Source organism: Athalia rosae, chromosome 3, assembly GCF_917208135.1.
Source record: "Athalia rosae chromosome 3, iyAthRosa1.1, whole genome shotgun sequence".
NCBI classification, from domain to species: Eukaryota; Metazoa; Arthropoda; class Insecta; order Hymenoptera; family Athaliidae; genus Athalia; species Athalia rosae.
Window position 1 is genome coordinate 1,291,528 of NC_064028.1, and position 25,409 is coordinate 1,316,936.

Genomic DNA, 25,409 nt, shown 5'->3' on the forward strand with positions numbered 1-25,409 from the left:
CGCTCCGCTGCACATTATCGAAGCTCGAGTATCTATATACTCGATTTTACTCTTCCCCACCGTTACTCCGTGGGCGACGTGATTAACCCACGGACTAATAAACTTGCCATTCAAGCGATCATTCCCCGCACCACCCTTCACACCCCCTTTCCGACCAACCGACGCTTCTCCCGCTCTCAAAAACCTCCTGCAGGAGACACGCTCGTTTTCATTTGCGATCGATCCGCGTATAATAATTCATTGTACCATTCGTCCTAATATCTCACGATAATTCTCGTGCAATATGCGGTGTAGAAATTGCCGAGAGAAATGATATTGAGAAAAACGATGATTTTTCCTCAATTTATAACAACGGGGTTGCGAGAAATGAATCGAGAAATCCGGGTCGCGTTTCATCAACAAAGCGAAATAACTCTCATCGCAATTTATGACGACGAGGAGTTACAAAATAATAATACGATCGCAACGTAACGCGGGGACGTGTACCCCGGCGACGTATGTCGCGCCTTCGTCTAAAGAGGATCAATAAAATCGGTCGGGATGAAAAGAATCATACGGTCTATAAATCAATAAAACTGCAGTAATTCTAGTTAATAGTCCAGACACAACAGTATTGGATCGGAGATGTGTATAAACGTATAATGACCGTCGGCATCGGGCCTCACAATGAAATTAGCTTTGCTTCTCTACCGCAACCCCGCAACTGACGGAGCATCGGTTACTAGCTCACTGATCTTTGCCCAAGATGCCTGGAATTAATCTATATTATAGGTATAAATATATACGTATATACACGTGTACAGTTGACGCGCGAATCACTGCAAATTTCATTCATTTCACATTTTTCGACAAAATTTTATCGCACAGTCAAAACGGATTTTTTTCCGCTGGTGCGTGCGGTATAATGTGGCGAGAAAAAATGTCCAATTATTTTTTTTTTTTGGTTGGAAAGTATTTGACGAAAGGAAAAAACATTTAGAAAGAAATATATTTCAAGTTATTTGCGGGGAGGATAAATTTCTCTTCCTCGGTCCAATTAATTGGACGAAAAATTTGCGAACGGAGATCATCGTGTGCGGCAATTTTGTAAATTCTCCCTAGGATTCTCGTTATCACTTTTGCATTTCAGAATATAAATTGTATACTCGTATATCGTGTACTTATACGTGGGCCGAAGAGGAGAGGGAGAAAAAAAAAGTAACGAGGAACTCGCCTTCCTCCCTCAAAAGAAACAAGAATTTATCTCCGTCTACGTTCATCGTATACATTATATGCGGTATACATACCTACTCACATGACGTCATTTATATCCGACATTCCTATGGTGTATATATTATTCATATACGTACGCGTATACAGATAGTATATTATCACCGATCTACATATCTATATGTATATATTTCCACTCGAAAATTATGCACTCCGAGTAGTTTTTCAATCCAGTCCGTCGAATGACCGCAAAATTAGAATTGATACAAGATTTCGAATACTGATCGTCGTTTAATTATATCATTCCCATCGACGCAACGACTCCGCGTTATTTTCCATAAAGAAAAAAAATTGGAAAAGCGGATCACGTGGATCAAGTAATCCGATTTTTTTTCCTCGACTATTTTGTAAAACGAATGACAAGAAAATGGTAGAGTTTGGCCACCAATTACGACATAGGTATCGGACATTTCTCCCGTTTACGTTATAAGTCACGGATCGGCAAGTAGGTACATAATGAATATCATTACGGAGTGTGTAAAGTGACGATGAGATGATCGCAGAGTTCAACAAACGATTAATTGACATCGGTCACGTGCTCGTACAACCGACTGCACATAATATAATAAAATATAATACAATACGGCGCGAATATACGTACGATACACGCATGCTGTTCGAATGTGCGTGCATTTCGATAGCGCAGGATAAATTCTCCGAAAGCCGCATTCGACACGCGTATTGTACATCCGCGCATACATACGTCACGATATTACATTATAAAGATCGAATAACTTTCAACCCATAAATACATATGCATCGGCGAGAAAAAGCAGGGCAGGGCGCAGGGCAGGGCGACGTGATTTGCGCTAATCATCGTCATCGTCGTTATATTGTCGTCGTTTAATGTCGCATCTGCCAACACCGTCGCATAATAATATACCGCGTAACCGACCGTGATCGTGAGAGCGAGCAATCTTCTTCCATCGAGTTATGACGCGCGGTAGGTACGCATATCGGTACGCACGCGTTGCGGTGATTTTTTATAAAGAAAAAGAAACAAAATTTCACTCATTAAAATGGCAAAGTAAAATTTTATTCTTAATCAACGTAGTGCCATAAGTATAATTAACGCGGGTCAGTCGTCGGTAATAAAACGAAGAAAATTAATAAATAAAACGGAGTGAAAAAGAACAACAATTCTGCAGCCTTATCGCACCTGCACAGGTCGATTTCCTATCGCTGCAGCACGACGTTCGTTTCGAAGCATAGTCGAAGTTGTAATCCGTTCGAACGTAGATTTCAGCGAATATCGCCTAACGAGATAATTAGAAACGAACATCCCGTGCGAGTAACGAGGCGAAATATCCCCTGCACTTCGCTTGTAGACGAAGTAGCCAGAATTTGGATATCCCATATGGGGGGGATGGGAGTAGACTATGTGACACGGGGTATTATACCTACACATCCACGTGTACGCGTTTCTCGTCGTGTCCCTCGCGCAAGGTGAATCATCGCGGAATACTTTCCCCCGAATGTGCAGGTAGGCACAGCAGACCAACACCTAGGCACGCGTGACGCGGTTTATTAGGCGTATACACGTTATCACGGTTATAAAACACGCGTGTACTACGCCGCCGACCCACACGACAAACGCGCGCGCGGGGTATTCGTCATCGAAGAGCGTTTTGCCGCGTGTTTTACACCGCCGAGAAATATACCGCTAATCGTTTATCCGCGTTACGCAATCCGTTAGATCCACCCGAGCAATCAACATAGGCGAAAATATAACGACGCGTGCGATGATGTTGGAAATATTTTTCGGCGAAATGGGGAGAAAATCCCGGTCATCGGAGATCCTTGGATGATTTTCGGGGATCGCTATTCGGAATCGTTCGTCCGATTTCGCCGTCGTTACTCCTCACCGTCCCCGTTGTTCCTTTTCCGGCGAAATTTTTTCTCCTCCGAGGACGACCGTCGTATATTTTGTCAGATCTTTCGGTTCGAAGGTCCTGAAACCGGTCCCCCAACTCGGATGTCGACGACCTGTCCAACATTCCTCGTTCGCTCGCGTACGGATCCCCGAGCTCCGCGTTGTTACATACGGGCACTGTGCAACGGTGCGACCCGCGGGTACCACCGAAAGAGACCTCCTTCCAACGAAAGCAAATGAAAGCAAACGAAATAGAAACGAAACGTCGAAAAACGGTCGAGGCGAGGCGGACGCCGAAACCAGACCGCCGGCGTTATATACCCTCGAAATCCGTCGTTCGCACTTCGGAGAAACCAAGGGCATACGGTGCATGCAAATATTCCAGACGTTCCCGCTTGGGGATCCGAAGGTTTTCCTCGAGCGCTACCTCGACGTACTCTGCACCCTCCCGATCAGCTTTTTCTCGAATCTGAATTTTCAAAAAAATTTCTCGAAGGAGATAAGGAATCGGGTGATTTTTCGAACGGAGGCGCGAGGTGAACGGTCTGAAATAAAACGCGATAAATTGAACGAAGGTACGTAGCGTGCAGATAATACCCGCATAGGTATACGCGGCATTTTTCTCTCCCTAATTTTCATTCGATTTTCAAGGAAATCCCGTCGACGCGTCGGAGCGTTGGAGTTTATTTTTTCGAGCGGTATCGTCGTCGCGGAGAAACCGACGATATATTTTATATGGGGCGACCATATAAGGAAGCTCCGAGATCAGAGGAGCGCGGTGTCGGTGATCGTGGATATACGTCGAGTGCCGCCGCCGCCGCTGCACAAGAAGACCGTGAGGGAGAGTCATGAGGAGGTTGTTGTGCACGACGTGGAATAGCAGGACTGTTGGGCACTCGGTCAATGTGTTTCTTTTCGTCTTCTTCTTAGTTTATTTCAATCGGGCAGCGTGAGCCGCGTCGTTACAGTCGCAACGTATAGCGAGTAAACCAAAGCGGGTTAAGGACGCTCTCCCTTATAAGGAGTCGTCTTTGCCTTGCCTCGCTTTTAAAACCCGCGACGTCGCGATCGAAAGTAAACGATAAATACGCCGTACGCGCTTATCCCATACGTGTAATTACTCCTTACGTACATGTAGGTACGCGAACCGAGACAGATTCGTGAATCATGAGCGAATTGCTTGTCGAGAGGGAGGAGGAGAAGAAAAAAAAAAAAAAAAAAAAAAAACCACCCAACACCCATTTTTACCGTAACACGCTTATGCGATTTTCCCACCAAATTTCTCGTCGGGAATGAAATCGATTCAGGGAGGACACCTCGATCGATTGAAAATAATTCAGGTGAAAATTATACCCTGGAAACAATTTAGGGAGGACCTTTGACGCGGTGAACTATAACCTTATTTGTGGCGTAGGGCGATAGGCGATACAAGTCAAACCGTCGAGTGAGCGCCGCGATAACTGTATGCTCACATTAGGTAAAATAAAACGCGTCTCGTGTTCGAATGTTAATATGATTACACGTATAACGCGGCTAGGTACGCGGATAACGCGGTACCTACGCTATATCCTCTTTTTCGTTTTTTTTTTTTTTTTGGGATTTTTTTTTTTTTCAGGCCGCCCAAATGCGGTGAGCACGTTGGGTACATATCGATCGCACATTCCTCGGCTATTAGTGCTGGAATAAAATATTATACGCCGTCGGTCCGTGGCCTGTTTTACGATTCCGATTATTTGGCGAGAAGCGAATTTTTCGGAGCGATCGAAAAATTCGTTTTCGGATCCTCGATCGCCCGAGACGTGGAAAAAAAGAATTCGAGTCCCTTTATTTTCTCACGTTATCCACAGATCTTCAAATTAATTTTAATAACGTACAATTTTCCTTTGTCACGTTCGGATCGAGATTCGCTAAACCGCGCCCAGTTCGTTGATCGCATTTATTCGGCGCCCTAATAGCCATGAATATAATATTTATAATGGCCGTTCGGAGCAGGTGTACATGGGAAAAGGATGGGTGAATACATACACGCGTACACATGTATGTACCATGAGTATACATAGAACACATGTATAGTCGGACAGACACGGGTGAAGAGTTTTAATTTTTACTATACCGCGCCCACAAGCTGACGGTGACGGTAGCCGGTACAGTCATCATCATTTCCTTTGTTTCCGAACTGCACCATAAATTATAATCCGTTGAGACGAATATTTGTAAATTTTTGCAATTTTTCAGTTTATTTTTTCTCCTACTACTCCGTGTCGACCTCAGGCTTATCATAATATTGCCTCGATTCGCAGCAAATCTTTTTATACACAAGAATCTCGATCGGCAACGCCATATTATAAGGCCAATGTTAATTAAACAATGGTCGATAGAGTATATATAATATGCACAATATGCATTTCATTAAATAAAACATACGAACAATAATGTTATACGTTTTCTGAGTCACTTTTAATTTTTTTTCATCGCATCAACAATTTTTTTTTTTCAATCAACGTATCGTTATTTTAATTCTACTACGATTTTCGATTGAGAAAAAAATGATAAGTCTGGGAGAAATAATTCGTTGAATTAATAAAACTAAAAAAATGAGGTATATCATCGTTATCGTCGTCATAATTATCAGTATAGCCGGTGTACGTACATGTGCGATTGTTCAAAAACACACGCATTCATGATGTAAAACAAACAAAGATGACGATGAAGATGAATGAAAATTATTACAAGGACTTTGTTTGACAAAATGTCATTATCATGCACATGACGCATATACCTATGTGTAAATTTCAAACACCATACTATTATTCCGGAAATAGATACACGTATATTTCTACGCGGATGACACGAAATCGGTCGTCGAATCGGCATCGATAAAATATACCATGCGTAATGTACGAGGTATTTCGCGACAAATCGCACCGCGTACCGTCTAAGAGTAATCCGTGTAGAATAATCAAATTACACAGTAATTAATTCGAGCCAAAATTTTCACGGATATATGTTTCCAAATAAATATATCGGATCGATATACGGTGTACACGGTTATTAATTTCGATAAGATTAAAAACCAATTCAATGTCAGAAAACCATTTATTTATTTATTTATTTTTTTTTTCTTGTCATCGCGAACCGCGAACACCGCAGGTGATTTGGCACGGAATGCCCCATATGTATACGTGCACGCGTGGTTTTTTTTTTTTTTTTTTTTTTGTATAATTTTTTATTCCCCCACAACTAGCGAGCGTCGCTTGGTGACGAGTGACATCATCGAGTCAGCAACTGTATGGTTACACATGTGCGTACACATGTGTACGTATTCCTGTACCTATATACCTATAAGTTTACGACGAAAAGGAACGCGTGATTCGCGGCTAATACAACACAGATACGGCCCGAGTCTCTCGCTTCTTTTTCTTCGTCTTCTCTTCTCCGGCGTTATTCAAATGACGTCATCGTTTCCAGGCAGACCGTTTCACGACACACATAATGAATAAATTCGAAATTAAAAAAAAAAAAAAAAAAAACAACCAACCAACCGAAAAACAATCAAGCTAATTTTTCGCAGGTCTATCGGTATCGATTGGCGAATAGTTTTCGAATTTCGTTTCAAAGGCGAATAATATCGTACTCCATAATTTGACGGCTGCGTCGTGCTCAAGATTTTATTTTTTCTTCTCCTTTCCCCCATTAAAAAAGTATCTACTCAGATTTATAAACGTATGAACCTTCGCGTATGTTTACCAAGTTTAAATGATCACCTGGGCAAGGCAATAATCAATTAATTTACAGCATATTAGGCATTGCCGCGAATACCCTGGAGAAATAGCTGACGCGTGAGATCAATTCGGTCCTTTTAAGGTAACGATTGAACTGTAATATACGGATGAATATAATACATATATATTTCTCTACGGTGTACCTCGTGTACACTTTTACCTCCATAGTAGTACATATCTGTACAACTAGCGGAGTGTAATTCACGTTGCACAACTACAGTGTCCTAATTGTGTCCCGCACGAGCCGAATAAAAAAGATCTAAAGGAATAAATCGAACGAATGTGGGGTAAAAAATCACGTACATGAGCAAAGGTCAGTTACAAAATTTAGAAACAATTATCAAGTCATATATAATATTCGTGCAACGTCATTCCGCGATATTAGATGTGCCTAAGTATACGTGTATGTGTATAGATATTTTGTACATATGGCCTCTCCATATACTCGAATATTATATACATTCAATATCCACGTATGTATTACATACGTATATCTGCATATGAGTACATTTCAATCAATACTTCCGTCTGCAGCGAGGAATTGAGATCAATGGGATATATGTTTCTATTTTCTCGGTAAACGATAACGATACATAAGTGATGAAAGAAAAAAACCCGAGTGTTCCCTCTCCTCTCCTACGAACGTCGTTCAATTTCTCATTGTCTTTACAAAGTTGTTGGAATCATTTGCGAGCTAATTACTTTTATCCGATAGAAATCAAAGTTTTTCTTATTTTTTTTTGATTTTTTTTTATATCGGAAACTGCGGTACGAGATTACAGTCTCAAAGTTCGCATACGATAGCGAGCGATAATATTTTCTTTTTTGCTATCAATTTTTTCTTTTTCTACCGAAAAAGAGAGAGATAATAAAAAAAATGGGCACCAACTTCACCGAACGTAGACGTTTCGGTGATTTTTCAACGGCAGAAAGCGACGTTTAAAAATTCTAAATAAACAAAGATCGTTGAACTTGGTAGCTCAATGTTTGACTGTTTGTAAAAAAAAAAGAAGAAAAACAGCCAAATCTATAATTACGCGGTTCATTGATTCGCCTAAATGTATTTTTAAACGCATATAGGATAAAGCGCGAAGATAGAAAAAGAGACGAAGAGCAGAGCGAGCTTTTAAACGAAGCTAAAGTTGATATCAGTGTTTAAAAATAGCGTGGCAAAGCTCGATACAAAGTGATGAAAATACAGCAGCATCTCCACCGCTAGACCGGTCTATTTCAACACCTATACAGCCGAGACTCGGCTAAGGACAATTTCCTAGGAAGTTCATTCTCAACCTAGGCTAACCACGCACGCGGGCGCAGCCTCGACTATAATTCAAGGGGTAGTACGTTCACCCCAAACGCGAGGACGATAAACCATCCTCGCACCTTTGTCTCCTATCTCTTTATTCGATATTAATTCCCAGCGTCTAGCCGAATCGCTTTTTCAACCCTACAATAATCTATCCCTATAACCTTTGCACAGGGCTGCGAGAAGGGCAAAAAAACGAACGGAGGACATCGGGTAGGACTTTGTTAAATTTTCTTTCTTTCTCGCAAAGGAAGAACGAAATCATTTTTCGATGAAAAAAGAAAAAATCAGAAGAGAAAAGGAATAAAACTCATTCCCTTCTATTACACGGTATCTGTATGGATTTCTTAATTAAAATTCTTGAGCTCATCTGAGCAAAAAAAAAAATTACATAAGGGTTCACGTAGTTCGAATCGTGTAATAAAATCGACAGATCCGGATAAATGATCAAGTCCGCAGCATCGGCAGCGGATGACCAATGAGCCTGAAGGATAATGGGAGAGGAGTGAGTTGGAGGATATATAAAGTCGATGAGTATCGACCCTGTGCACAGCGGCAGACCAGCAGATGACATCCGTGAGTCATAGGTGGATGACTGATTCGGTAAACGTACGAGACTTTTTTTTTTTTTTTTAACTTCGTACTTATTTGCTTATCTAGAGATAGGTAATTTCGGTAAATATTCGTGAGTAATTTTTCTAGTTTCTTTCAATTCCTCCAACCGCAAACTGCGCTGATTTTTTTCCGACGATAATCGACACAGAGGAAAAAAGAAAGGAGAGAAAGGAAAAAATCAAATTACGTAGGTCTATATCAAGTCTGATGATATTCGTATTAATGATGTGAATGTTACAGCGAGATTTACGTGTAGTGAGGAGCGACAGATGGAATTCGAGTGTACGAAATACTTTTCCATTCATATTTAAATATGTAATTTGTGAGGAGAAAATTCCTCCGGCACATATTCCGCAGCTATAGATATCCTACCGTGATTCTTTCGAAAATTCCAAGTGTTGAACGAAAGGAGGGAAAAAAGTTGTAATAAATTGAAACTAAAATCGTCCACGTGCGAATATTTGCGCGTTTGGTATTTACGGTAGCGACAATAGATTTCAGTCACATACTACGTGAGATCTTCCGAATGCGTCGCGGACAGGTAGGTGGGTATCCTATACGCAGCTATAATCTGGCATTCAAATTCCAACGTTCGAAAAAATGGAATGACAGAAATAAAACCACCTGCGGGAGATAAAATAAACGAAAATGAACAAACGCACGGGTATAATATACGCCTAGGTATAGGTATACGTCTAATAGAGGAATTTTCTGAGAAATTTGGATAACGATAAGCCGCCTAGCTGATTCAAACCGCAGACTACCGTATAGATATTAGGTATAACTACTTCTCCTATCTGTTTCGAAATGACGAACGAAAATTCTACCTAGCAACGAACGATAGTATCATAAGTGCCGGAGAAAAGAATCACGATAATATTTCTGCTTTATTCCAATTTTCCTCATTTTTTTTTTCTCCTCTAGAAAAGAATTTACAGACTCAGCAAAACACCACGACGATCTTCTTCGTTACTTGGGCGTTTTTTTCCTAATTTATTTATTCGGAAGAATCGTGTCAATTACATCGGTTATAAAATATTCCCAAAATTGGATTTTGAGGACAACGAGTATAAAACGTAACGGCGATAGGTGCGCGTATTTTTTCACCGAATGAGAAATTCTGCTTTCAAAGTTTTCTCCGTGTGATATTTCTTTATCTTCTTTTTTCTCGTGTTTGATTTTTCAACATGCCATGTATAAAAATGGTGAGAAATGTCGAGGTCGTACCCAAAACTGTTACGCGACAATTTTTCGACCGCCTGCGTAGCGTACGCCCACAATGAAAATTTAATCACCTACCAAAGATTCCTGTAAGTACGATTCGAAGCAGACGGGAGGAAGGAAGAAAAAGGAAGAAGTAAGATTGTGAGACGAATAAAAAAAGTGATAAAAAAAACTAAATGGACAAATTAGAGGAACGGTCTCCACGTTGTAGTCTATTTATAGAAAATAGAGTAGGTAGTCGTTTCTCTAGGATGTGCAAGTATTTCCTTTTTCTATTTCGTTTTCCAACCGATAAAAATGAGAAGACAATGCATAAAAAGCAACAGCTGCTGCACGCGTTCCTTATCTTATCAATTTTATCATCGTATATATACGTATACGTATACACATACACCGGGACAAACCGATATCCTTTTCTTTTTGTTACATTTACTTTTTCTCTCTCTTCACTGAAATTCATCGTTCCGAACAACCAGACAACGCTATACAATAAGAACTCGTAGTAAAGTTACAGCTGACTTTGACAGCAAATATCTCGTCGTCTGTCCCGTTCTAGGATATATCCGTGGTATGCGACTAATTGACGTACAAAGCTCAACGATTTTCGAGAATTGGAAGGAGAAGAAATTTAACGGCGATATTTTCTTTACCGTAAATTTTGAGCAGGAAGTGAAGCGGGAAGTCTATACATTTTTTACAAGGAAAATTCTGCGGCAAATTTTTTTTCCGTATCAGCCCAAATTCGAGGACTAACGAGAGCATTGTTCGTTCGGAAAATTCTCATAATGAGAGATTGCGTTCAACTTGACTATTCTATAATTGAAAATTTTCGAATTCAACTTCTCAGACTCGAGCGACTAATTGCGGTAAGATGTTGAATGAAAGCTTTTTGATTATTAAATCTGTTTCCGTAGCCAAAAAAAAAAGAAAAAAAGAAAAAACATGCGGATCAGGGGGGAAAATCGTAGAGCGAGTAATCCCGCGGTCGGATAAAGTTGGATGAAAAGAGATGAGAGAAGAACAAGAAGAAAAAACGCGGAGGAGCGTCGTCGCCACGAAGGCATAAAGAGACTTCCACTCCGTCGACTATCTGTCAAGCTGACAGCGCGTTCAACTCGGCGAGCATGCGATCAAAACCAAGAGAAATATAAAAAGAGAAAAAAGTTACTCTGCGTATAAAGTGAGCAAGACGGGGCATAAAGTAATGACGTTTAACCGATCCACCCGCCTCTTCTATTCCATTTAAATACGAAATGTCACATATACGTATCATAGTTTTTCTTTTGCTTGTTTTCGGCAAGTTTTGAATAAAATAAATTTCAAATTAAAGACGATCCGGCTGCGGTTTCGTGTACGCATAAATTCTCGACTCATTATACATCCGGGAAACAATAGAGCGAATCAAAATGAGGAAAGGTTGTTGATTCAATGAGCAATATCGCGTTCTTAGGATCGGGATTGAATCAAATTCCTAGCCTTGCGGAATGACGATGATTTTTTATGGACGGAGCAGGAGGTGAGGGGGAGAAATAAAATGAAATAAAATAAAAATACGGTAGAGGCAGTCTCGCCGTCGTCATATTCCTTCTGTCGGCGATTCTCACGTCTTGAATTTTTTTCGAGGGGGAACCAAACGAAATATCGGTACGACTGGGCGGAGCCCTCGAACAAAGACGCTCTTGGCATGGCCAGGCCCCGTTCGGTGTTGTACGCATTGCGTGAATAACGAAAAATGAATTCCTAAGAAATGAGCACCTTATCGACACGATATTTTGATAACAGTACGAAAGAACTCGACAGTAATGACCTTGTCGTCATTTTTCACCTGTACGACATTCTATTACCGTGAGTCGCTGCATGTTGTACGAAAAAATATGCGATAATTAACGATTACGCATCGATATGCGACACGAGTAGTTTCAGGTACATATCCGCCTCTCGGGAACTTTGGCGAATTCCAGAGAATTTAACGAAAAGAAAAACCCAGAGTAAACTTCAACCCGAGCAAGGGAAGAGACGAACCTCGTGTTTTTTCCGTCTCATTATTACCGTAATGACGGTAATTGGTTAGCTTCGTATGTTTGAAAAATCGAAGCAACCGACCGACGAACGAACGGACGTTCCTGTTTTTCGTATACAACTGTAAATTTATTCCTCTCTGACGCATCCAGGAGACGACGACTGTCATCGGGAATTTTTTTGAAAGCCGCCTCTCTCCGATGGCCTGGACGGTGGTAAAAATTTTTGCTAGAATTAGGAAAGAAACTTATCTAAAGTAACGCCGCGTTATCAAAATACGTTTTTCAAACCAGTTTCGCCGGTATCTCGTTCCGAGCATCGACCGAGCGGACGTACTCCGGCAGCACCTTGCATATTTCGACGTTGTTTCACCTTCTGATTATTTTTAAACAAAATTCTGACACTGGAGATAGGGAATTAATGTTACATGCATAGAAATTTGGCGAAAGAAATATCAGGGTGATGGAAATTCTTGGGTAAATGACACTCACGTAAATGAGTCCGGAGTAGTAACGATCTTTGAGGTTATGAAGTACGGATGCTTCGTTGAGACAGGTCAACTCGGCCATGTCCTCGACCTTGTCAAATTTAGGGGGATTCATCTTTTGGATGTCATCTTTAGCGACCAATACCCGTTTCCCGGTCTCGGCGACTTCGACTTCGACTTCGTCGCCCCTTTCTCCCTTTATACCGGCGGCAACGAACCCTTGGGATTCGTGTGGCACCCATACGAGTTTCTTCTGTGTCCATTCTGCCTGTGTAGCCGGGTCGTTGAAGCTGTTTCTGTCCACGGAAAGATATTTCAGCTCGGGATCAGACCGGTCCACCCTGGAGTCGCCGTCCGCCATCTTTGTTTAGCGCGACAATGCGCTGAGAACGCTTTTTAGTGCGAAAATACACTCGAAAAGGGATATGCGAATGGTAACCTTAATTAACTAATAACACGTATTTATTCCTGGACCCGGAAAACTAAAAAACACTTAAAATTAAACCGTCGGTATTTTTGAATTTTGTAAGACGGTTAGAAACAACTCCCTTAAATTACACACGGTCCACGACGAAACCTCCGAACTCCGCCGTTGCCACACCACTTCTGAGCCGTTCTGAGCTCCAGGCCTCTGCCCCAACTTATTCACTTCAATTCTATGCCGTACGTACGCCGTATGCCGTGTGCGCTCGTATGCTAAACTGCGCGGTTTGTGCTGCGCTATAATATTTTCAAGCGCCTTCGAAACGTCTATTCGAATCACTGTACAACGTACGCGCGGTCTCGGATCCCACCGCAGGACCGTCCGTTTCGTTTAATCGTGTACGGGAGCGTCTGAAAACTAAGTATGTGTCCGTAAATTGAACCGGTGTATATTCTTCTCGACTTTCGATTGTTCGGACTCTCGAATATCGCCGGTTAAAATCGCAGCGTCCGCCTTTTTTTTTTACGTCTTTTGCTCCAGGATTCTCAACGATATTCGTTTGTTTTTTTTTTCTTCTGATGGTAAAATAGACGCGCAAACAATTTTAGGTTAGATTGTAGCCCATTTCGAAAGACCGGCTAATATACACATGACAAGTCAGCTGTCGGTTTTATTTCGATTAATCGCCGGCACTTGTCAAAATATTATCGACATCGGTCACTGATGTGGTCACGTGTTTCTTTTGAATATAATTGCTAGGGTGGGTTGAAAAAAAGCTTTATTGCTGGAAGTACCCTTCTTGATTAATTATTTATTCAAAAAACGAGTGGGCTACCTCAAAATATCGAGTAAAAAATTTTTTCCACCTAATGATTACTCGATCGATTGCATGAGTAGATGCTTTTGACTTTGAGATTTGAATTCCTGAGCTGATTATACGTGAGATTACTCTTGAAGAACTAAAAAAAAATTCGATTTTTAAGCAAAAAATAAATCATTCTTTTAATTGGGTATAATATGCTTTTCTGACGTATTTTGACCTCAGGAATCCGAATCTGGAAGAAAAATTGATCTATCTTTGAAATTGACTGAGTTATCGCCAATTTTCAGCTTTTCGGGGTCAAAAATAAAAAAATGATTTTTTAGTCTATCTCAATGTAATTTGATCTCAAAAATCCGAATCCGGAAGAAAAATTGAACTATCTTCAAAAATGACCGAGTTATCCCCATTTTTTCGCATTTTTTGGCATAAAATTGAGGATATCTCGAAGGGAAAAAATCGTAGCTCAATTTGGACAACGGATTCGTGTTCCTGAGGTCAAAATACATAAGAAAAGTGCCATACGATCAATTTTAAAAAATAAAAATTTTTGGCCAAATTTTGAGATTTTTCCAAGGGGTACCCCTTACGATTTTTTCAAATTTTGGCCAAAAATTTTTATTTTTGAAAATTGATCGTATGGCACTTTTCTTATGTATTTTGACCTCAGGAACACGAATCCGTTGTCCAAATTGAGCTACGATTTTTTCCCTTCGAGATATCCTCAAATTTATGCCAAAAAATGCGAAAAAATGGGGATAACTCGGTAATTTTTGAAGATAGACCAATTTTTCTTTCGGATTCGGATTCCTGAGCTCAAATTACATCAAGATAGACTAAAGAATCAATTTTTGTATTTTTGACCCCGAAAAGCTGAAAATTGGCGATAACTCAGTCAATTTCAAAGATAGATTAATTTTTCTTCCAGATTCGGATTCCTGAGGTCAAAATACGTAAGAAAAACATATTAAACCCAATTAAAAAAATGATTTATTTTTTGCTTAAAAATCGAATTTTTTTTGGTTCTTCAAGAGTAATCTCACATATAATCAGCTCAGGAATCCAAATCTCAAAGTCAAAATCATCTACTCATGCAATCGATCATGCATATCGAGTAATCATTGGGTGGAAAAAATTTTTTACTTGATATTTTGAGGTAGCCCACTCGTTTTTTGAATAAATAATTAATCAAGTGGGGTTATTAATCAAATGCTTTCCCTTTTTCAAATTTGAAAAACGCTACCGCATACGAACGAATATAATTGACATTTCCTCATTTTACAGGGACGAGTTTAGGATTTCTGCTTTAAAAATTGCAATGCAACAGTGAGGTGGGTAACGAGCCGGTTTACGCACACAATGAAAGAACGTAAACTGAAAAGTTTAAACTGTCAGCCACTCCCGAAAGTTAAACTTATCGTTGGCCAGTCGAAGTTCAGAGTGCGCTGATCTCAGCGTTAAACATTTTTAAATGTGAAATTTTATTAAACTATTATAATAACTCCCGTTTATATTCAGAGTAGCAGTTGACATCGTTCATCCTGTTTCTCTATGTGTATAGTCTATCAAAGTAACTTGCAATGCACTTTCTTTGTTACAAAAAATAATTCTCCGTCTAAGTTATCAGTTTCGCTGAAGTTTAAAATATCTCCTGGTCGAATTTCACTCGTTAAAAGAAAGCACCGCATTGCTGACCGATGACGGCCATCATCGTCACGCACTTATTACGCACGCTCGTATAATATCGTTTAAGATTACTCGGAACAGTTTTCTCGAAATCTCAAGCATCCGGAAGTCTCGGAAATTGCATTCTTCGAAGCAGCGGAAAACCATAAGATACAAAATATTTGTATCAAGAATTTCTTGGGCGTCGCATTAAAATTGGACCAAACAAATCGTATCGTATAAATATGGATATGTAGGACTGTCTGATACATGCGAAAGAATTAATGAATCGCATTAGATTTCTTTGGGCTACAATAAAGTAAACTAAACGTGTACGTCTCAACCTGGTTTCTAGTACTTAAATCTCGTGACTCACGGCCCATTCCCAAATATGGAAGATATGTCCGTTTATTTTTATGACGCAACGCCGACAACGTGTATAATTCAGAGTTTCAGACCCTTTTTGGACTCCCGCAGCTCTGCTACATTTTGCTTTTACATCAACCGTTGCGATAATTTTTTAACGCGAGCACCAAATGTCGATTATCTCGACGATAAATTATTCGCATAAACTAAATTCGGGCTTCTCTCTTACTCTAGAACAAAACAGAAGAGAAAATTAAATAAATAAAAAAATTCGACGACTAAGCTCGTCTCAACGGCGCCAACGAGTTGTTGGTTAATTTTTCTGCAATGCATAATGAGGCCGTTCGCATTTGTCTTAAACAAATAGCATTTAATCATGCATGGCTTTTTCGTGGTATGACGAATAAGCTACCATATTTGGGCAAGCTAAGCTCCCCGAAGCGAACATGTTATGAAATCTTTCAACTGAGAAAGTAATGTCTCACGATCAGACACGTCTCAAACATATATGTTCTTAGAAGGCGGCCTTTAATCTTATATACGATTATAATTCGTTTTTTTCTTTTTCTACATATGCCTAAAAGGCATTGCAGTTGGCAAAATTTAGTGCAAATACGTATTCATTTTATCGGGCTCTATTTAAGGAAAACTTTTCTCTATTTTATTGAGCGCATGAAACAATTATAGTATATAGGTATATACGCGTTTAAACAGATCCTCAAGCCAATCTGTTCATACGATGCAATATTTTTCCTTTGTAAAAGAATAATAATCTTGGCTTCACCTTACGATGGGAGTATAAATTAGAGTGTCTTTTCTTTCAAGACTGCTCAGCACGACGGTTATAAATATATGCTATGACCGAATGGTTCTTGAGATTTATCATGGTTTTCAAGTATAAAGCGATTCTTTCTAGTTGAAGTGGAGTTGTGGAGATGAGTCGATCTGAATGAAATCTCGTATGACAATATTATCGACTGTTGTAAACAAATTCAAATTTACGCGCTTCCGTCGATGGCAGACGACGATCGCAGGCTGGCCAATCTCGGTTACGTCAAATAATGGCGGCTACGATATTTGATTTTGAATTTCAAACCTCTAAAATATTACGACTCACCCATCGCGGTTTTCGACGTTCAAATAATCCGTACAATTGATTCGCCAACAAGTAGCTCTCCCGTACCATTTTATCCTAAATCCAAGGTAATTCATTCTGTGTCAGAGATATCGCGAATTGAAAAAAATCCGCTCTTGCACATATGGGATTACTAGATGAAAGAGATTATCATTATGACCTGCTTACAATTATTATTATCATTTATATTATTATTATGATTTTGTTTTTTATATCATGGCTTGTTGAGAGTTGCAACTAAAGTGATCATATCTTACAGTCTGTATCAGTGATATGTTATCTGATTTCCAAAATTGTCTAATACAGAATTAGTTTCTTCACATTCCATACTTTGATCGAGTTGAGATTGTTCAAATTATTTGTAATAATATTCGTTGATTGAAAAATAATATTTTCCAAAATTAAAACGTTAGCATCGAGAGTTTTTTAGGAATCAAAAAAAAATATAAACGTATAAAATATTTCGTGCAAAAACTAGGTTTTCTCGAATAATAGCGAACGATAATCTTAGGCTGGACCATTGAGGATGCAGCAAGCTACCGAATGACCTTTATATCCGTGGACCGTGGAACATAGCACGGATCGTATTCAATTGCGCATCTCCGGTCATAGTACTCAAGTGATAATAGTAAGCTGCAGTATTGTCCACATTCGTATAGCGTAAGTAATTCAAAGGATTCAAGAATATTTCGTTCACGATTTAAAAAACCGCTGAAACACCATTTCATCTCAGTTCATCCAATTTATAATTTTACCGAATTTAAATCCGATAAAATTCGGCCATCTTATAGCATAATTAGCAGGGATTGCGTTGACGACCTTGCTTATACAAACGATCTGTTTGATAGACTATCACTCATTTGAAGCATTTATCATTTTTATGGTGCGCTTCTCAATAAGATTACTATCCAAGTCTATCCACGTTATAACAGGGAAATTCCATGTCAATTCGATGAATCACAAACAGTGCCCCTCTTCGATTTTTTCAGCGATTTTTTTATGCTACAGCTTTTGGTTCAAAAGATGTCTGTTTTTTTTTCAAATGTCTGTTCGCTGAAAAAATCGAAGAGGGTCACCGTTTTCGGTTCATCGAATTGACGTAGAATTCCCGATATGTATGACTCAATCATACAGATTTTAAATAGTCTCTGTTACGGCCATTTCAGCTCAAGCACTCTCCGACTCGACTCAATCGAGACAAGAAAATAATGGCGTACGGGGGAAGTGCTGGTGATCAAATTCACGCGTATGCGTTTGAGAAAAATGTGAGTAAATTCCGAGGACGAAAAGGTAGATCTTATTCAATCGAAAATTTACTATACCCATAGGCCACTGTCGTCGATCTACGAAGTGACACAATTTCTAAGCCCTCCTTAGCCATGAGGCAGGCCATGCTCAATGCGGTAGTTGGAGATGACGTTTATGAAGAGGATCCCACCGTCAAATGTAGGTCCTTAGAGTTATATTGGAATGGGGGGTAAAAACCTAATTTTCGATAAAGAATTTGCGATTAAAACAAGTTTTTGTTTTTTTCAACAGTACTCGAGGAAAAGGCCGCCTCTCTTTTAGATAAAGAAGCTGCCTTATACGTACCTTCTGGAACGATGGGAAACCTGATAGCAAGTAAGCATACGTGGATATAACAAAAATAATAATAATCATCATCATCATCATCATCATCATCATTGATCGAATAATCATTCGTATCACAATTTAAAATTTACCCTTTCCAAGTAATGAACCACTGCAACGTCCGAGGCAGCGAAGCTTACTGCGGGGATCAGTCGCATACGTTTCTTCATGAGCAAGGTGGGGCAGCCCAATTAGCTGGAGTGACACTTTGTACTTTACCCAATAATCGGGATGGTACTTTTGACCTAAAAACGCTCGAAGGACATATGCGCTCGGATCGACTACACGAACCGATTTCAAAGCTAGTTTTAATTGAAAACACAATCAACGGAAAGATCCTTCCGCAGTCCTGGATCGACGAGGTAGCCGTGTTCGTTAAAAAGTATAATCTCAGACTACACATGGACGGTGCACGGCTTTGGAATGCCTCTATCGGATCTGGTATCGCGGCAAAAGAAATCGTTCGTGCTTGCGATTCCGTCACTTTTTGTCTGAGCAAGGGATTGGGCGCACCAATTGGTTCGGTTCTTTGCGGTAGTAAAGCTTTCATCCAACAAGCCAGGAGAACCCGAAAAGCACTTGGCGGAGGAATGAGACAAGTCGGTGTCTTGGCTGCTGCCGGATTAGTCGCTCTAGAGCAGACGATACCAATATTGAAGGAAGATCACAGAAGGGCACTGTGGATTGCGAAGAGTATAAACAATTTACGATCCAAGGTCTTCAGCGTTGACCTGGACACTACAAAGACCAATATGATTATGGTAAATGTTGTTTCCGAGGAAATAACTGCCATAACTTTTATCGACAGATTAGAAATTGTGGTGGATGATGTTGAAGATGATAGAACCATCGTGAGAGGCCTGCAGCTTACATCATGTCTCGCCAGATTCGTTTTGTATTATGAAATTGACGATCAGGCAACCGAAAAAGCCCTTCGGAAAATTTGTTACGTGATCAAGAAACTTGATACTCAAGTGTGAGTAGGTCAAGATTCGTTTCAGGGCGGTTATGTCCGAAGCTGACCGCCTCGTCTGTAGAAGCCAATCATTTGTGGCTAGCAGGTGGGGTTTGAAAGCCCAGAAATAACGCTAAATTTACATCAGCTCTGTTTCAATAAAAATACCGAGGCTGTTAGATCGCATGACTCGCTCTAATAAAAGAATAACTAAATTTATAAAATCACCCGGAATTTCAATAGATTCTAAGCTCGGCTATAAATGTCACCCCACAAAGTGTAGCCAAAAATTTATCTCGAGCTCACGAAAAGTCATGATTTTGAAAAATGAGTGATTGGAATGTGTTGAAATATAATGTTCTGTGAAATCTGAAACGCCTAATTCTTTTCCGATCGAATAAAGTGATGAAATGGCATGGAGTAAAGAAGATACTTGAGAATTGAAAGAAGCAAAGAATTAGGAAAAAATTCGCTGAGGTTATTCTTCTTTTATTAGATCACCGGTCTTATGTAAAGTTACGATCTGCGCCACGTTTTCCTTCGAGATAAATGTGAATTGGAGTAGGAAACTGGATATAAAATGGTAGTAAATACTTTAGAGAATGGTCAAGGATCTCCTCCAGGGCTGTGGATTTATTCGTAGATCCATTTCTCAGCCCAGGAAGTCCAGTCAATAACTTCCTTCTTCTGCTCGTCTCCGAACCAGAGTTTGATCTCCTTCTTGGCTGATTCCACAGAGTCTGACCCGTGGATGATGTTACGGCCTACCTGGATGCAGTAGTCACCACGGATTGTTCCTGGTGCTGAGTCCTTGGGGTTTGTCTCACCAAGCATAACTCGGCCAGTTTTTACTGCATCCAAACCTTCCCAGACCTAGTTGACAAATAACATTTGATATTCAATGTAACAACGTTTCCAAATTGACTGTATTCTTCAACTTTTATCCATACGTCGTGCCAAGAATATCTATTGCCCAAATTCTGGTTCACAAGTCTAGATTGAAGAAATAATCTTGGAATTTATGAATAATCATATAATGAAAATTTACCATGGGAACAACGGCGCCAGAGGCCATGTATTTGACAAGACCAGGGAAGAAAGGTCTTGCAGATAGATCAGCGTAGTGCTGTTTCAGGAGATCCTCAGAAGCCTGAAACAAATTATACCAATTTTTAATTCAAATTTTACTGAAAACCAACATAGGCATATATCTTGCAAAGAGCTCATCAAACATTGTTAAATTATGATGGGAGGATAAAACAGACGCAGATCGGCTTTGGAAAAACGTCATCAGTTCTATTTAAAAAAGTTTTGATACGACTCGACGACCTCCGTTCATTGTTCAAGGTCAATGTTTTAATCTATCGGCTGCATTATTTTAAAACGAATCGACTGTTATGCTTAACCTTGTCGCTAAAAATTGAATTAAGAGCTTAAGACCTCTGTGCTGCATTAGCCTCGATATCGAGTAACATTTTGACCTAATACCCGAGTTTATTAAATTAAATGCATGTATTTATAACATTGTACAAAGATCAACGGATTGCGCCCACGTCATATATCCAACTTCCTTTTTTTTTCTCTCTATCAGGATTGTTGCACATAATCTCTTCCAGCTGTCAAGGGCGAGTGTACATATGTTTATTGAACGTTCCAAGAGGAAAAGAAATAGGGATACCGAAAATCAGAGATTTTGGATCAGTTAATCGAATAATTTTGAATCCGGAATTTCCAATAGAGTTCAGGCCAGACGCCCTCTGGGCACTATAGAAAAGCCGGGAGCACGTGTTCGTTATGATAATGGCCGCAATGGCTGGAATTCAACATTCGAAACTTACCCAGACCATCTTGAGGGCGACAAGTTTGAAGCCTTTTTCTTCAAATCTCTGGATGATCTTACCGACGAGCCCACGCTGGACACCGTCAGGCTTGATCATGATGAAGGTGCGTTCCTTGTTGTCGCCCATTTTGCAGGTAGAAACGAATTAGAACAATGAGGACGGGCTAACCACAAGATCGAGCGACACCGGTAGGCCACGGGAGAGTGAGAACAGGATGACGGCTAGCAGATTCGTTGCGAGGGGAATTTCGTCACGCAAGGCCGTACCAATTTACACCTCAAATTCTCCCCAGTCAACGTTCACAAATAGATCAAAATTATTTTTTTTTAATTTAACAATTGCTCAAATGAGTAATTGAGAGAAATTTTTACAAATTAACTGATATTGAGTGAGTCAAATTTCAGACTATGTCATGGCAGTGAAGAAATTGATGAAATCAATTGAGAGTGGGTAGTGAATAGGAGTTGAAAAATGGCAGGATCCTTTTGACCGTCTTTGATGATCTTCAGGTCTTTCTTTGGTTGATGAAAAATGAAAAAGGGAAAAGAAGGTTACCTTAGTGGCTAACTACGCCCCTGAAGTCTCGAACCGGAAATCAGCAGGTTCAATATTTGCCGGATGTGACGTTGTGCGTCGCAGGCGTCGCAGATGATCTGAAATTAAAGTCTTGAACCCAGACTCGCTACATCGATTTTGCACCTCAACATAATTTTCCAGTCGATTATTAAACAGCCTGAATATTCAGGGTCAGAGCTACTTAATAATCAAGGTACGTATCGTCGAATAAATAATAAATTTATGACGTTTTTTGAAATTATCCGACCGGTATAATGGGTTAATTCAAAATGGCGGCGGCATGGCGATCGTGTTCGTGTTAAAGCCGATGAAGTTCTCTCGTAAGATATATTGTTTTATTTTATCAATTGGCTTGTTAACGAAGGTGAAGATTAATCGATAAACTATCTGTGGGATCAAGTTGATGATCCAACTGTATCCGAATCTCATACACATGACGAACTTTCAACCATAAGACTGAAACGACACGGCGAAAAAATTACCATATTTTCGCAGTATCGGAGCACCTTTTAAGGGATAAAGGATTTTAATAAAAATACCCGATGCAGGCGCAGCAGCAACAGGGACACCAGCAAATTGCCGGGGCAAATGTCATCCTTAAAATGAACGAGATTCAGCAGTTGTCGACAGTTGGTGAGTGGCTTGAATTTTTTCCTCATAGTAATCCAGCACTAATTGTTCGAGTAGCCAAAGTCCTTTACCTTTTAATTTCCATTCGCCAGGGTACGTCTCAATTTTCTCTCCATCGCATTTAATATTAGTGGACATGAAAAAAAAAATTGATATAACGCTGCGTGAAATAAAGCAGTCGTAATTATTCATAGCAAAAAATCTCAGTTCCTCCGTCGAATATAATTATCTAGCGCGACTGAGAGACTTTTATTAGGTCGTTCCAAATTCAGTTTTATATTTCCACAGATCCTAGATCATGAACGTTTGTCTATGATAAATAAACTTTTCAAAACACCTGTATAATACGGATTTATTTGCACTTGTGCTTGTACATTATACTGCTGACAATGATTGTGCAAAAAAAAAAAAATCAACCTCAATTGTCCTTCAATCCGCGTTGGCCAAAATGACTTTCGTACACATTTTCTCGATCATTCCATGGAAATAGATACGATTGAATCGATGTCGACTAGCTTACCATGTGACTTAACTATTTACAGCTTCTTCGTTTCTTTATCAATTTATTCAAAATTCAAGATGGCTACATCGCGCGATAATTCCACTCGCAATTATTATTCACCCGAACAAAAACATTGGATAAGGATACAAAAGATTTAATAAAATTACCGACATCTTCTTTCAGCGGCCATCTCTTGATTCACATGAGAGTGGTCAGTTTTCGAGAACATACAAGTAATGTAGCCGGTAGTATTCAAAATTGCAAATCAATTATCCCTCCCTCCTTTTTCCATTTATCCGGCAGGTACTGAATACCGATTTGCATAATTATAACGAATGATCTGAGCCCCTCAGTTTGGCCGTGAAATTGCGAAGGAGATTGTTAATTCTTCGTTGAACGATCACTGGCCACGACCTCTTTTTTCACGCTTATCAACCGTCGATCGCTTCCCATTCGATTTCTTCGAATACATTGAGTGAGGTTGTGACATTGAACTTGGAAACTATGATCCGCGCAATCTGGAACGTTTTATCGAGTGGGTGTGCAGCAGCCACGTACAGGAAAATACTGAGCCCACGTTTTTCCATTCCGTTAGTTTCAGATTGTTCAAAAGAAAAAAAATTTCATATAATGGAAATTCTGAGTTATAAAAATGGAGATAACTCTCTACCTCGCTCTCCACCATTATCGGTATTCATTTTACAATATTCGAAATAGAATACCGATCGCGTTGAAGTTATGAGCCAACTCATTTTTGCAGACAGTTATAAATGTGCCGAAAAAAATACGAATCTAGAACGGAGTTCGTTGCTCCACACCATTCTGCGGGTAATTATTGAGACAAAGAAGAGGAAAAAATGTTTGCGTATTCGACACGCTTGGTTGACGTGTGTCGGGTGAAGGATAATTCTGTACCATTTACTCACATGTATTATTTGCTACTTTTTTTTTTGGCGGATCGTCATTCACAGAGCGCATTTCCGAAGGTCTTGCGAATCAGAATCGATGCAGATTTAAATATCGAGACGTCAATGATGGATAAAAACCGTCTAGAATCCGACATGACAAACTCTTGAATGCGATTTCTCTTACGTAGATTAGATTACAAATTGAATGCCGTCTAGTCGGTGACATAATCCGCAAACGTAATCGGGCCACGAATTCTTTATTTTATTTCCATTTCTCCTCTGGTAAATTTCCTACTCTAACATGAAACCTGCCGCACTCTTTTTTCATCCTCGTTCTTTTTTCGCCGGGTAAATTCCGTTCAAAACGGTTGAGCCGGTAGGCTGATCGCTGTCAAAACCGATGGAAAATTCCACTTGGTACCCATGCCATCTGCTCTCCGGGGGCCGAGAAAGGGAGTGGGGACTTCCCTTCGTCGGGTTACCGGCTCTCGGCCAACAAAGTCTGCAATTTTTCAAGGCCCGGTAGTTTATCGCTATCCAAATATTTCCAACCAAATGTCGCATCACATGTATAATAATTTTACTGTTATTCCGATTAATCCTCTTTTTTATCATAATAGATTGAGAAAATTTCACCCCGAAGGTTCTTTCAAGTTAGTTTTTTAAGTTGTAACTGAAAGACTGCTCAACGCCTCTTGGCACACCATTATTTCTTGAGACTCGATTCCCGATTAATTGTTTCGTATAAAATGAACGTGCTATGAATGGCTATGAATTTTAAATAAATTTTTTCTCCAAGCTCCCCGGACACTTTTACACGGCTAGATTCGACCCTGTTTCTATCCCCTCTATCGGTTCGAACTCTCCCCTACTTTACGCTTTGGCTCCACCGCGCTGGTTGTGGGGCATTTATGTTAGTAGTAGAAAGAAGTTAGAACCCTCCGCGAAAGTTACTGCTTCGTCGTTGATTTGGTATCGTCGTAAATAATTTCTTTGCTGTTGTTGTTTTTGCCGGTTTTAACAATCGGGCTTGACCGTGCCGCGTGACGCGTTCAAGATAAAGCAAACATCCGAAGATGATGAGTAGTCAAGTGCAGGAGAGTGTAAATCTCTACGCTGATCCTAAAATACATACTGTCGGTGTCAATAACGGTGTTCAAAATTTGCAAACCATCCATAATCATCCTAGTCTGCAAAATGGACAGAATCTCATGGTGGTTACTCAAGATGCACAAGGCAAGGAGGTTCTTGCCATTGCCGATGAACAGGCGATCATTAATATCACCCTTGATTCCTATTGTTCGTATTGTTTTATTCTCTTAATATAGTCATCACTCTCCAATCACCGCAAATCAAAACTTTTCGATTCCAACTGAAATA

At 39.9% G+C, this 25,409-nt stretch overlaps 4 protein-coding genes across 12 annotated transcripts in view; 2 read left to right on the forward strand and 2 right to left on the reverse strand.

Annotated features, from left to right (window-relative positions):
- Nucleotides 1-13,402, reverse strand: part of LOC105685503 (myosin heavy chain, non-muscle) — a 27,466-nt gene extending 14,064 nt beyond the window's left edge. The window contains exon 1 of one of the 2 annotated variants that reach the window (XR_007277637.1): nucleotides 12,580-13,402. Coding sequence is in view for 1 of the 2 variants with exons in the window: in XM_012399645.3 (XP_012255068.1) it covers nucleotides 12,580-12,936 (357 nt within the window). In the remaining variant the exon portion in view is untranslated. The remainder of the gene's footprint in view (nucleotides 1-12,579) is intronic. The other variant, XM_012399645.3, reaches the window with a different exon arrangement.
- Nucleotides 13,403-17,191: 3,789 nt separating this feature from the next.
- Nucleotides 17,192-19,947, forward strand: LOC105685496 (probable low-specificity L-threonine aldolase 2). Of its 3 annotated transcripts, none has more exons than XM_048652816.1 (5): nucleotides 17,192-17,645; nucleotides 18,131-18,250; nucleotides 18,314-18,431; nucleotides 18,525-18,608; nucleotides 18,720-19,947. In XM_048652816.1, exons 2-5 carry the CDS (start codon nucleotides 18,194-18,196, stop codon nucleotides 19,595-19,597), a joined length of 1,137 nt encoding a protein of 378 aa, XP_048508773.1. In that variant the 5' UTR covers nucleotides 17,192-17,645; nucleotides 18,131-18,193; the 3' UTR covers nucleotides 19,598-19,947. The 3 variants fall into 3 exon arrangements, with proteins under 3 accessions (XP_048508773.1, XP_012255047.2, XP_048508775.1); XM_012399624.3 differs by having other exon boundaries at nucleotides 18,143-18,250; XM_048652818.1 differs by having other exon boundaries at nucleotides 18,152-18,250.
- A 98-nt stretch (nucleotides 19,948-20,045) lies between these two features.
- On the reverse strand, nucleotides 20,046-21,627 carry LOC105685497 (nucleoside diphosphate kinase). The gene is made up of 3 exons (XM_012399625.4): nucleotides 21,411-21,627; nucleotides 20,621-20,722; nucleotides 20,046-20,445 (listed from the first exon to the last, which is right to left on the reverse strand). The coding sequence occupies exons 1-3, from the start codon at nucleotides 21,537-21,539 to the stop codon at nucleotides 20,206-20,208; spliced, it is 471 nt and encodes a 156-aa protein (XP_012255048.1). The 5' UTR covers nucleotides 21,540-21,627; the 3' UTR covers nucleotides 20,046-20,205.
- A 414-nt stretch (nucleotides 21,628-22,041) lies between these two features.
- The window catches only part of LOC112694887 (UDP-N-acetylglucosamine--peptide N-acetylglucosaminyltransferase 110 kDa subunit), a 57,622-nt gene continuing 54,254 nt past the window's right edge, over nucleotides 22,042-25,409 (forward strand). For 2 of the 6 annotated variants that reach the window (XM_048652810.1, XM_048652811.1), the window contains exon 1: nucleotides 24,954-25,328. In XM_048652810.1, the coding sequence (XP_048508767.1) occupies nucleotides 25,106-25,328 (223 nt within the window). In that variant the 5' untranslated portion in view covers nucleotides 24,954-25,105. Of the gene's footprint in view, nucleotides 22,183-22,253; nucleotides 22,623-24,953; nucleotides 25,329-25,409 lie in introns of those variants that run through there. The other 4 variants (XM_048652815.1, XM_048652814.1, XM_048652813.1 and 1 more) reach the window with 4 other exon arrangements.

Coding starts and splice junctions, on each gene's coding strand:
- LOC105685496 (XM_048652816.1), top strand. CDS start 18,194: ATGGCGTACGGGGGAAGTGCTGGTGATCAAATTCACGCGTATGCGTTT. Junction 18,251..18,313: donor CGTATGCGTTTGAGAAAAAT/GTGAGTAAATTC, acceptor CTATACCCATAG/GCCACTGTCGTCGATCTACG. Junction 18,432..18,524: donor AGAGGATCCCACCGTCAAAT/GTAGGTCCTTAG, acceptor TTTTTTCAACAG/TACTCGAGGAAAAGGCCGCC.
- LOC105685497 (XM_012399625.4), bottom strand. CDS start 21,539: ATGGGCGACAACAAGGAACGCACCTTCATCATGATCAAGCCTGACGGT. Junction 20,723..21,410: donor TCGCCCTCAAGATGGTCTGG/GTAAGTTTCGAA, acceptor AATTTGTTTCAG/GCTTCTGAGGATCTCCTGAA. Junction 20,446..20,620: donor CTGGCGCCGTTGTTCCCATG/GTAAATTTTCAT, acceptor TTTGTCAACTAG/GTCTGGGAAGGTTTGGATGC.